At 48.5% G+C, this 12,653-nt stretch overlaps 1 protein-coding gene across 10 annotated transcripts in view; it reads right to left on the reverse strand.

Annotated features, from left to right (window-relative positions):
• Positions 1-12,653, reverse strand: part of HERC1 (HECT and RLD domain containing E3 ubiquitin protein ligase family member 1) — a 3,379,312-nt gene that overhangs the window by 2,697,474 nt on the left and 669,185 nt on the right. For all 10 annotated transcript variants that reach the window (XM_069624399.1, XM_069624403.1, XM_069624396.1 and 7 more), the window contains exon 19: positions 4,563-4,736. In XM_069624399.1, the coding sequence (XP_069480500.1) occupies positions 4,563-4,736 (174 nt within the window). The remainder of the gene's footprint in view (positions 1-4,562; positions 4,737-12,653) is intronic.

Below are 12,653 nucleotides of genomic sequence, written 5' to 3' on the forward strand. Positions count from 1 at the left end.
ACTACCGCCCAACCGTCGACGACGGTGGTGGTGGTGGTGGTGGTGGTGGTCGTGCAGGTTTATGCGTTGCTCCCGCCTTCTCTGAACGCGACCTGCGTTTTTCCTTTTCTCGACTCGAGGTCGATCCATGACGATCGCCTGAGGAGGATTTGGATTTGTCTTTATCTTTTCTCGTCAAAGATGAGGACGAAGAGGCACCTTTCGACGCCGAGTCCTTGGAGCGGCCTTCCAATGACTCCTTGACCACCGGTCTAGGCTTCTTCACCGGGGGCTCCGATGACGATGAGCGGCGCGGGGCCCCTGAAGATTTCGATGCCGAGGCCACGCTGCGTGTTGAGCCCACCTCTGAAGGCGGGTATGCCCCCGCTCCATCGTTCAACCATGCGACAAGTCTGCGACTCTGATCCTTAAGGGTTTTCTGGGAGAAGCCCTTACAAATGTCGCAGTCGTCAGCCGAGTGGTGAGGGTGCAGACAGTAAATGCAGTCCATATGCGCATCCCCCTCGTAGACCTTTAGGCCGCTCGTAGCGCACGGGCGGAAAAGTGCTTTTCCTGACATCAGGAGAAGAGTGTAACCTAACCAAGTAGAAAAAACCCGAGGTGTTCCCACTTTGGAGACGGTTGAAATCTGGAAGGAGCCGCGGGGGTGGGGCATTTATACTGCTACGTCCTGGTAGGGCGTGCGTGCGCAGCCCAAAACGACGTGGATAGGACACTAAAGTGTCGAAGGTTTTCCTATAGGAAAAGGCTATTTTGCTGATGTTTAACACCATAGGCTGACTTTACCAGTGCACTACTCTGGGCTTTTCGCTCACTTTTAAGACAGTCAGTACTGGGAGACTGTTTCCCTTAGTCCTTTCCAATGTTGCAACTTTTCTTCAACATGTAACAAGTGTACAATGTACCTTCCAGTACAGTGCACTTGGGTCTATTAGTCATTTCCAAAGGCCCTAGGTACTCTCCAAGGATTTTTTTTAACCCTTTCCTCTCGGGTAAAACGCAATTATCGCGTTTGGCACTAATAGGTGGCCTGGCTCCAAAATGGCCATGCCACAAGGTTCTTTGTCCTGTCATTTGGCCATCTTGCCCCTTCACCCGGGTCAGTCCTTATTTGGGCATGCATTTTCCTGCGAAATGCCAAGCTTTCGCTGGCTTCTGCATGCCTTGTGTGTATGCCTCCAGGATGTGGGCTGGGATGTCCGTTCCCAATGCACATCCTGGGTGCTAGAGAGTCTGGAGTGCTGTGAATGCATTGGGTCCTATTTGTTTTGGCGCGAGGGATATTCTGGATAAGAGAAGGTGCCAAACAACCATACCATGTCAATCTCTGGAGTTCTCACTGAACGAAGGATAGGATCCAAGTATCCTGAAACTAAGAAGCCGAGACGAGTAACCGCTGGTGACCCGCTGGAAGGTTTGGCACCCTAAACCCGCTGTCGTCCCGTGGGACCCCCCTGCATCTGGTCGTTACAGAAGGTCTGCGAAGACGCTTCGACCCATTGGAAAAATGGGACCAACTTTTCTCTGCACCTTCATCAAACCCTGCAAGTCTTCTCGGAAGTGTCCCTGGGCCAACCAGTGGGCTGACCAATTTACGCAGACTCTTTGCCCCAATACCGCTGCCGTTTCGAGGAGGCCCTCGAAACTTGGTACATCGCTAGCTCTGTGTTCACGGCACTCTCACACCGAATTTCATACACTTGGCGTGCCCAGGTCTGGAGTAAAGTGAGTGGAACCGTAGTATACGCGGTTACCGTGTCGCCCAGCCATGGTGACTAACGTTGCAGGTGCGCTACATTTGTGCCCCTCTTGCCCCTGAAGCCTGCTGCAGTGAAACTGGCCTGATCCATCCACCCAGAGCGGAGAAATTGCCACGGTCCCGTTTGGGAATCATCGCTGTATCTTCGTCGCTGAAAGCCACAGAGCCACAGAGCCACCAAATTGCCGCACTTGAACCTGCAACCGAAGTGGGCTCGACTGCCGAAGTTTGGTCCGGAGAGCGTCTGGGGTCGGTGAGTAATCGCAACCCTAACGGGTGGCCCCTAGCGCCTCCATCCATTTTTACGCACAAGTGGCCCCTGGGGGGCCCTATCCTTCCACTGCTAGTGCAAACTAGCGAACTATTCCCAACTCTTGGAATTGACTCTGCCCTCCTGTGGAGGCCCTCCTCGAATAGTGGGAACCTATTCTTCATCGCCTCACCCACCTTCCTGAGATGCTACAGACCTTTGAAGAGACCCCGTTTTGCCCATTTGAGCTACCACGTGCGCTAGCCTTGCATGTATATTTGAGCATTAGGCTCCACTCTTCATAAGGATTGGACTGCCTCTTAGTTAGGAGTATGTTGGATGCATAAGGGACTAAATACCAATTGCACTGCCCGTTTTCTTCCCCTTTTAGGTTGTGGAACCATTTCGTGCATTGACACTTTAGACCCCATTGGTCTTGTATATATGTATTTAGATAGGATTGTGTTGGCTTCATAGTATTACTGTGATTTCATTTGTGTGTTGAAACTCAAAGGCCATGAAATAAATGTATTTGTATTTTTAATATATCTACAGCTGACCGACTGATTTTTAAGTGTCCTTTACTCTGTGTGCTCATTAAGGTCTTTCAGTCAACCTCACCCCCTCCTGAGACCTAGTCTTGACCTCCGCCAAGCTACCTTGATTGGTCTGGCTTGTCAGAAGGTTACCCTGTTCCAAGAAACTAGGCTGGTCTCCTGAACCTCTGCCCACCAGGTCAGAGTTCAGAACTCCATCTTAACATGGATCAAGACAAAGCCAAGGAGGAGAAAGTGGCTAAGGTGGTCAGAAAAGGATAAGGAAATCATTCCCAAACAAAGGACTACAGACAGTTAATTTAAAGAGAGTTTCAACTTTTCCTGAAGATTTTTAAAAGGAGAGTGAACACCCCGTTTATCCTAACCCGTTTGTGAAAAATACCTCCAGAGAGCGATCCTCTGAACATTGACCCAAGAAAGCCCGAGTGAGAAGTCAATCCCCTGGGCTCATTTTATGTTGTTTGAATATAGTGGTAGGGCTAGATAGCAGATAGGTTACTGACTGAAGACTGCTTTTTTTTTTGTTGATGGCTTAGGAGTATTTTTGCTTACTATATAGGTAGGGAAACCCCACACAGCAACAGGGACAGAGGCTTTTTTCATTTAGTTATCATTACAATACATTTAACAGGTAATTCCTGAGTCTGTCCCCTTCTTATGATTTGCCCTAATCTTAACTTTCGCTTTCCTATAGGCGTGTCTAGTAATTTATTAGGTACTGTTGGCCCAGTGTCAAAAAAGCAGCTATTTTGGTTGATGGCTTTCGACACCACCATTCTCACTTATTTACGATTCCCATTCTACTATATGATTCTAGGTGGCTTTAGTGCCGCTGTGGCTACTTTTCCACATTCACTCTACAAATTCAAAAGAGGTTAAAGGTGGGTGCGATGGGCTCTGCTGAAAGGCATATTGGTCTTAAAAACTAGAGATGAAACAGGGTTGGGCATACCCACTATCTTAAAATTTGAGGGATGAAGAGAACAAAGGAAAAAGTGAAGGGAGAAGATGCAAAAGCATGTTTTAAAAACCAAGGGGCAGGTCTCGTTTCAAGCTGTTATGTATGAAATACCTCAATTTAAGTTACCAATGTCATGCACGCCCCAGTGCCCCATTCTGCACTCACAAAACCTTCAACATGCAGAATAGGAGCATATAAAGAGGAGGAACTGACGGGGGAGCCTGACACACATCACTGAGTCAGGGACCAAGCCAGAAGCCTGGTTCTGTACAAGAATATGGAGGTATTTAGCAACCATGAGCACAAGGAGCAGACATATTAGGACATAGCTTTCCATTCGCCATCTGTTAATAGTGTAGGAGTGGTGTGACTTACAGCTCTAGTGCATTATATCTTGGTCTCGCTTACAATGTCCACTGCTCTACTCCAACCACACACCCCAGCCATGGGCTTTTTAGCAAGAGCCATGGTAAACCGCATTCTAGTTGCACATTTTTTCAGTCTACTTGCCGCCCATCTCCTCACCTACTTTATCTGACATGACAAGTCTGATCACTAGTATATTGGGGGCAGGTGTCGGGTATAGTACTGGATCCGAAAGGGATGCATGCATAAGCTTATTATTGCGTTAAAACCAACAAACGTGCATTTAAAAAAATAATAAACCAGCCCATGATGATACATTCTCCGAACAACTTTAAACAAAAAGAAACACGGGACACAAACTAAATGGCACAAGGAGCATAGACGACCATGAATATTTGTCTGAAGTTGCTAAAACACTGAATAAATGGGATTTGGCAAAGAGATGTAAACATTTATCATAGTAAACTGCTAGATGCATTAAAAAGAACATTCAAAAGCAGTGTGTGTGTGTGTGTGTGTGTGTCGCCCTGGCACTCAAAGAATACTCCACAGATAATATGGTACATCTAATCAATCTTAACATTATTTTACAGCATAACTCTCCACCATTTTTATTGCTCAATCTGAACCTTTGTAATGAGAAAAGCTCACAGAAAGAAAACGTATTACCTTTACTAACAGCATAGTCTTGCATGCTGAGCCACAGGCTATTAGCTGGTTCTTTTGTGGATCCCAATGCCAAATCAACAAACACAGCAACTTCAGGCCGCAATGTAAAATCAAATGGCTTTTGTTCTTCATTGCACGATAGTGCGGCTTCCAGCAGGCAACTCATACATTTGTCTGTAATTAAGAAGCCACACAATATTTAGTTTTACACACACTTCGAACATATGAAACAGGCAGTATAAGACATATGTCCTTACCACATGCACAAAAGAAACAAGTTTACGCGCTCCAGTAATGGCAGAATTTCATCTTGCAGCCTGAGGATCCCTAAACTTTTGTTAGCTTCCCTGGTTTTTACACTATTTCTGTGATTAGAGGAACATCTACTGAGGCCTCCTGTCATTGCAATTCTATGTGATTATCCTGCCAGTTGGGGGGCACTCCAAAATAAATTGGAGCAGGGTTCTGCTGCGATTGGGGGATTTTAGCCACCAACGCCACGTTCACACCCCTCCCCCCTCCAAATGGCATATGCCTCTGTTCCCTATCCTAACCTGTCCAGTCCTCTATTAGAAGTCTCACACCCTGAAGCGCCCATATGCTGCCCTGTGCACCTGCAGGCCATCACGTACCCCCTCTCCCGCACACCAAAAGCATTCACCCCTCCATTCCAGCGCTGCAGGAGCAGCTCCACATCGAGGGCACCAGGCAAAGAAGAGCCATGTAGAAGACACCAGTCTGCAAGGTAATCCCTGGTGGGCTATACCTTGTTCATTAATTCAATTTACAGAGCGTTCGGCTGACTGAAAAGCAGTCTCTCTTTGCCAAACGACGTATTTATGCACCAGGGGTGATCTTCCTTCAACATAGCAGCCTGTACTACACTGCATACTGCCCCCCCCCCCTTTTGCCCGGAGGGACCCATACCAGCACCGGCAAACATGGCCGCTGCCGTTGTTGTCCTGTAGGCACCAGAGTGCCTCCTCTCTTTCCACGATTCTGCGTGGATTGGCTGCTTCAACCGATATCCCAGACAATCCCTAAGCCGGCAGACTTTAGCCAGCCCACCTTTCAAGGCCCTCTTCTAAGGCTCCTCACTGAGCCTGTCTGAGCATGCTGAAGCAGCTCCCTTGCTACCTTTCTGCTAGACAACAACCCTAAAGGTTTCTCAGGATCCCTCCCGCGGCCCACACACCCTCGACTCTACCCCTGCTGACACTAAAGTTATGCACATACCCCCTACCAACTCCATGACTTATGAACCCCAGCACCTTGCCACAAAACCTAGGCATCCCAATGTTTGCTGTCGTTTTCGTTCTATATGCGCCCATTGCCATGCAACAAAAATCTAGTTTAGGTTGCCCTCAAATGAATATTGAACATTTTTCTTGCTTTGTGCATGTCAGACCCTACACCACCCCATTTAACTACAAACATTGAGGGCTATTAATAGTAGTTGCTGCACCCAACCCTGCCTTTACTCCTCAGCCAGCCAATAATGGCACTATGGGAATCTGGATGCCCTTGATACCACAGGTACTGTGCTCCTGATGCAACCTCACACCTAGCCTACAACCGCTGAGCCCAGACCCACCAGACTGTCAATTCAAGGTATCCTCTCAACCCAGATTTGTCCGAGAACCGGCAGGCAATGCTGCCCCCACCAGAAGCCTACACATAAGGCCTTGTTCTACCCCTATCTGGCCCTGTCAAACAATTGGCTGACATGAACTAACAGACGCCCCTTCCGGCTCTCTGTAGCATCCCACCACCAATTACGGTCGCACTGTTACCTCAAAAATACCACACACTTTGCCTGACTCAAATAACATCCCCCCCTTCTCTTTTCCTGCCTACGGCATTGCCGCCCTTCACCACCTCAAGCCCACATGCCTGCACCAAGCTTCAGTAAACCATGCTCCATCAACAACCAGAACAGAAGACTAACATCTAGCCTAGCTATATGCCGACTGTACCTACAAACAACTACACCCCTCTCACATGCAGGAATGTGCAACTCAGATCTAGAGCCACGTATCTCTGCACCATAAGTGCTCAACAACGTCCCTTCCCCAAACGGAAAACACAACACAGAAACAATAGGTATCTCAGAGTCTAATTTCCTTGATTGTGATGATGCCACAGACAGCTCTCGCGATACCCGCAAGACAATTACCCCAGCAAACAACTACACCACCCTCTCACTAGAAACAGAACTCACAGTACATGCCAATATCACTGCGATACCCAAACCACCTACCCTTGCTAGCCCAGAACACCTTCCCAACAAGCCTACCTCTACTGTTGGCACAAAAGGAGATACAACACACCTTAAGGGAGGGCTCACCAATGCCAGATCCCTCCTTGCCCATGCCCTCAACTTATCTGACCTCATTACATCCAACAACCTTCACTTCGTACTATTATTCACAGACACTTGTCTGCATCCATTAGTTGGATTTCCCTCTCATTGGCCATCCCAGACGGGGCCACTATCCTCAGGAAAGACAGGCTGACATCTAAAGGAGGTGGAGTAGATTTCATCGCCAAAACCTCTTACCCATTAGAGAAAGCTCCAACCACAATATCCTTGGAGGAGAAGTGCTCCAAGTCAAAATCCCTGTATCGGCTATAGCTACCCTTATGATCCACTTAATTTACAGAGCCCCTGGCCCACTGCTTTCCTTTGAGGAAGGCATTGCACAACTTCTCTCAACCAACACAAAACCTTCTTCAAAAATCATTCTTCTGGGAAATGTTAACTTAGGTCTTAATGACGCTGCCGATCCCCACGCACTTACCTTAGCTAACACCATTGAAGCCTTGGGCTTCTCCCATCAGAAATCAAGCCACACTAATGATAAAAGCTGCACACTAGATTGGTTAGCAGATTTCAATTGCTACACCAATATACCAGACAACACTAATTAATACCTACCAAAATGGCACTGTCATGGTGCCAGGCACTCAGGCTAATCTCCAACTTTTTGATAGGCGGTTCCCTCGCCTTATCAACTTCCTCTCATCTCCAGCAGTCTCATACTCTCCTCCCTCGGCTACCTTGCAGTCTTCTCCTTCCTCCTCTGCCCCTTCCACACCTCTGCAGGGCGTACCTCTGATATGTACCTCTCCCCGGAAGGTCCTTAAAGCTGGCAACCTTCTTCATCTTGCCACTCTCAATGCTCGCTCTCCTCTGACATCTGCCTCCTCCTGGAAGAACTTGACCTTGATGTTCTCGGTCTTACCAAGACATTGTTCATGGGCAGCTCTGTGATGAGTTTTGGCACTCTCCTCCCTGAAGGCTACAAAATCTTCTCGGCCCCACGATCCACCTGGCCCGGAGGGGATGTAGACCTGATCTTCCCTGAGTGTTCCTGCATCGATCATCACTCCTCAGATTTACTCCTCTTTCGAATGCCTTCTCTGCAGGCTTTCTCTCTCTCCTAGCCACTCTCTCACTGTTGCTACTCTCTACCGGCCCCCTTGTCCAATCACCTTGTTTATCTCTGAGTGGGCTGACCTCTCCTCTCCCTCCTGGCCGCAACCACTGAACTCTTCCTCCTTGGGGACCTCAATATCCATCTGGATTCTCCCTGCTCCTCACCTGTGCTCTTTCGCAACCTTTGTGATTCGCTCTCCCTCTCTATCCTCCCCTCCGGCCCGACTCACTCTGCTGGTCATACACTGGATGTCTTGATCTCCTCTAGCCTCCCCCCTCTACTCCTCTCTCCTGGAGTGATCATTGCCTCCTCTCATCTTTCTATCTCCTCCCCTCAAGACAAGCCTTCCCCATGATTGCCACCCACCTTCTCGGACATTAGGCCCATGAAGCGTGTGTCAGTCGAGGCTTTCTCTGCCACCTTCTCCCCCCCACCCCCTACTCCACCCAAGGCTGACTCACACCATGACACAGCCCTGTCTCTGCTCTACTACTCTATTTCTGCTACATTTGATGCTCTTGCCCCTGTAATGAGGATCTGCTTGAAGTCCAAAGCCAAGTGCAATTCTTGGTATGACTCCAAACTAGCTACACTTAAACATAAGTGTAGGGCAGCCGAGAGGAAAGGGAGGGGCTCGTGCTCATCATCTGATAAACTGGCCTGCCGCCTGCTCCAAAGGCAATACTGACTCTCTGTCCGCACCAAGAAGAGTCCACATTCAAGCCTGTGTCTCTGCGGCAACTAATAACTCAGCCAAACTATTTAAAATCTGCAAGGAGCTGGCCAACCCTGCGGCAGCCTCCACTCCTCCTCTCGCCTCCCAAGCTCTTTGTAATGACTTTGGCCTCTCACTTTATTTCTAAAACCCAGGACATCTTGTCCACCCTTTCCTCCGCTCCCCCTCCTCTCCCATCTCCTTCTCTGCTTAATAACCCTCTTTCTGCTACCCCCGACCCTCTTTCTCCTCCTTTCCCCTTTTCTCCCCTGATGAGGTCGCTAGACAAGTCCGATCTATGACAGCCTCATCGAAACCGGTCCATCCCTGTTCCTCGAAAACCATTAAGTACCACATCGATAACGTTGCTCCGGCCCTTGCCGATTTCTGCAACCTCTCCTTTGCCACTGGATCTTTCCCCTGACCTCTGAAGTGCTCCCTTGTGCATCCTCTCCTCAAGAAACCCACAGCTGATCCTTCTTGCCCGGCTAACTATCGCCCGATTTCCATTACTCCCTTTTTGGGTAAGCTCCTGGAAAAGCAGGCCATCTCTCAGCTTAACCTTCACTCCGATTCTGTTGGCTCTCTTGATGACCACCAATCTGGCTTCAGAGCTGCTGGAAGCACGGAAACTGCTCTCCTGACAACCCGTGAAGACCTGCTCTCCAACCTCGACTAACATTCCCCTCTGTCCTCATCTTACTCTCTCTCTCCTCGGTCTTTGACATGGTCAACCATACCACCCTGCTCAATCGTCTATGTGACAACTTGGGGATCACTGATTAGGCTCTGGCCTGGCTGACCTCTTTCCTCTGATCGTCCCCCCTCCCAGATACAACTTGGGTCTTTCCTATCATCTATTTCCCTCTCTACCAGTGGTGTTCCCCAGGGGTCTAACTTCTCGCCTTGGCTTTTCAACCAATACCTGGCAACCCTTGCCTTCTGCATTTCCGTTTTCTGCAAACATTTCCAGTGTTACGCTGATGACACCCAACTCATTTTCAGGCTTCCTTCTGCCACATCCCCTCCCTACCTCATCTCCGATTGCCTAATCGCCATTCAAAATTGGTGTGCCGCAAACGACCTTTCTCTAAACGCCAACAAGAGTGAGATCCTCCTCATTGGTACACCCTCACCATCCTTTCCCCTCACTCTCTGGCCGGCCTCCCTTGGCCCTCCTCCTACCCCTACCTGTGAGGCTAACCACCTCGGGGTTATCTTGGACTACACACTTTCCTTCTCTGCACACATCTCTGATGTCTCTAAAAAGTCAAACGTCTTACTGCATCTCCTTAGGAGGTACTCTGCCTTTCCTCTCCTTCCCCCAGAAGCTCACTGTCTCTCAAACTCTGGTTTTCTCTAGGTTGAAACTACTGTAACAGCCACTTTCTAAATCTACCTGCCTCTACTCTCTGCCCTATACAACTAATCCAAAACAGTGAGACTTGTCCCTGGCCGCAAGCCCTGGGATCCTATCTCTCCAGCTCTGAAAATCCCTTGATTGGCTCCCAGTGGACGCAAGGATTACATTTAAAACCGTCAGCATTGTCCACACGGCTTTCTGGGGGCTAGGTCCAAAATACCTCCAGCTATCCCTCCGTAAAGACCTCTCCTCTCGAGCCTTTCGCTCCTCTTTTAATTCCCTCATGGTCAGTCGCTTTTCTAAGAAACAAGCTGGGGGGGGTAGGGTAGATCTTGGTCTTCGGCTGGGGCCTCCCTTTGGAACAGCCTCCCTGCCACCCTTAAACTTGAGAACCATCTCCGGTTCCGGAAGCAGCTCAAGACCTTCCTCTTCGCTTCTGCCTTCACCCCTTTTCTCCCCTGCTGACCTGCTTTCTCTCTCGGCACAATGCACCTGGCCACTCTCTGTTCTCCAGGCCCAGGTACCTGCTCACTCTGCCTCCCTCCTGCACTGCCTCTGGGCCACCCCCTGCACTGGGGTCTGCGTCTGTACCCATACAGTCCCCCACTCTTTTCTTCTGCAATTATCAGATGCACCCTATCTGACCAACCCTGCACTTTGCCACTTGCTGTCTGCACTACCATTGTTTATCGCCATATATATCTATTTGTTTTTACTTATTATTTATTATGTTCTCTCCTGTGTTTGCACTTTCCACTTCTCCCCGCTTCTATGCACTTTCTCCCCTTTTTCCCTTCATTATGCACGTGCGTACTCTTAATGTCACTGGGCCTAGTAAGATTGCTGTTTATTTTTTGTTATCCCCGGTTGCCCTCCCGTTGCCTGGTTGCGCTCTGAAACACTTGTCTATGAGCGCGATATAAATAAAGTACCAATCAATTACTCCCTGCCCCTGGTCAGACCATAATGTCATCACCTTCACTATCACTGAGTCAGTACAGTCGATTGCCTTTACCCAACCAGCGCCGGCTTCCTTCGCGAGAAACTCACGCAACATTACGTCAGTCGATCTACTCCCCCCCTGCTGATACCACTAACAGCCCACTCACACGCAAACAATGACCCTACCTCCACGGTCGAGCTTTATAACCAAACTATCCCAGAAGCCATTAACAAGATAGCACCTTTGAGCAACTGTAAACTTAAACCAAGAGCCCACCTGAATTCCTGGTACACTCCTGAGCTCAAAGTATTGTGATTCACTAAACGAGCAGCGGAGACTGCCTAATAAAAAATACTCTCCGACGCGAACAAACAGCACTTCACAGACATATCCAAAAAATACAAACAGGCCATTGTTCATACCAAAAGCACTACTTACAATAAAAAATATAAAAAGCAAATCCAGGCACAAGAGAGCTCTTTGCAATCTTACATGAACTTGAAACACCAGCTCCCTTGCCAGATAACTGCATTAAAGACCTCCCTCTGATGCAGGAAGATCCAAAACGCACTCCGACAAAATCTCCCTTCTGCAAACCAAAATCACAGCAACAGAAAAAAAAGAAACTTCTGTCATCTAACCAGCCTGTAGAGCACCAACTACCAAAATTATCGAAGGCTTACAACCATCCAGATGCCAAGGAGAAATAGGTCGGGCCTCGCTTATAAAAGAGTGTGCCGAAGCCGAAGAGCTTGCCTCCTTCATCACAGCGCTTATCAATAACGCCTTCTCATTCTCAACTGGCAACGTCTCAGAGAATCTAAAAGACGTCTGGGTACTCCGCCTCCTCAAAAAAGCCTACATTAGTTGCCAATGTTACCACTATCGCCCTATCACGACCGTACCATTCCTCCTTAAGATACTTGACAGAACAGCATATCTGCAAATACAAAACCACCTGAAAACTCACAACCTTCTCGGCCTGCGCCAATCCGGCTTCATCCCCGGACATTGAACGGAATCAGCCCTCTTAGACCTAAAAATCCAAATGGATGAAATCAAAGACAAGGGTAACCTGGCCATCCTCCTCCTACTCGACCTCTCATCAGCCTTTGACTTGGTCAAAATCCTCTGCCAACACCTCTCCTCAGAAAAAAACTTCTCACCTAAAGCCATAGCCTGGATAGAGTCCTTCTCTAACCGCACTATGAATGTTCTCCACCTCGGCGACAACACCCCCCACCTCCCAGCACCAGTCACCTGCGGAGTGCCACAAGGCTCATGTGTCTCACTGACAAGAACTCCTCTTTGACCTCCTAGATGACCTTGGTGTTACCTATACTAACTATGCAGATGACACCCAAATCCTCCTACCCATCTCTGACATCTAGGACGCCGACTCCCACGTACTAAGTGAAATGTACCAAACAATTCAAGCTTGGATGGTAGAATATGGACTTTGATTAAACAATGAGAAAACGGAACTACTCCTTATTGACACAATCTCGCCTTAAACTCAACGACTCCTACAAATCCTTCATTATCGACGGTATCATCATTACCATCGCTAAAAAGGTAAAAACCCTGGGAGTATATCTAGACTCCACGTTATCACTAAACAGGACAGGTA

Source organism: Ambystoma mexicanum, chromosome 11 (assembly GCF_040938575.1).
Source record: "Ambystoma mexicanum isolate Mex_15411 chromosome 11, UKY_AmexF1_1, whole genome shotgun sequence".
NCBI classification, from domain to species: domain Eukaryota; kingdom Metazoa; phylum Chordata; class Amphibia; order Caudata; family Ambystomatidae; genus Ambystoma; species Ambystoma mexicanum.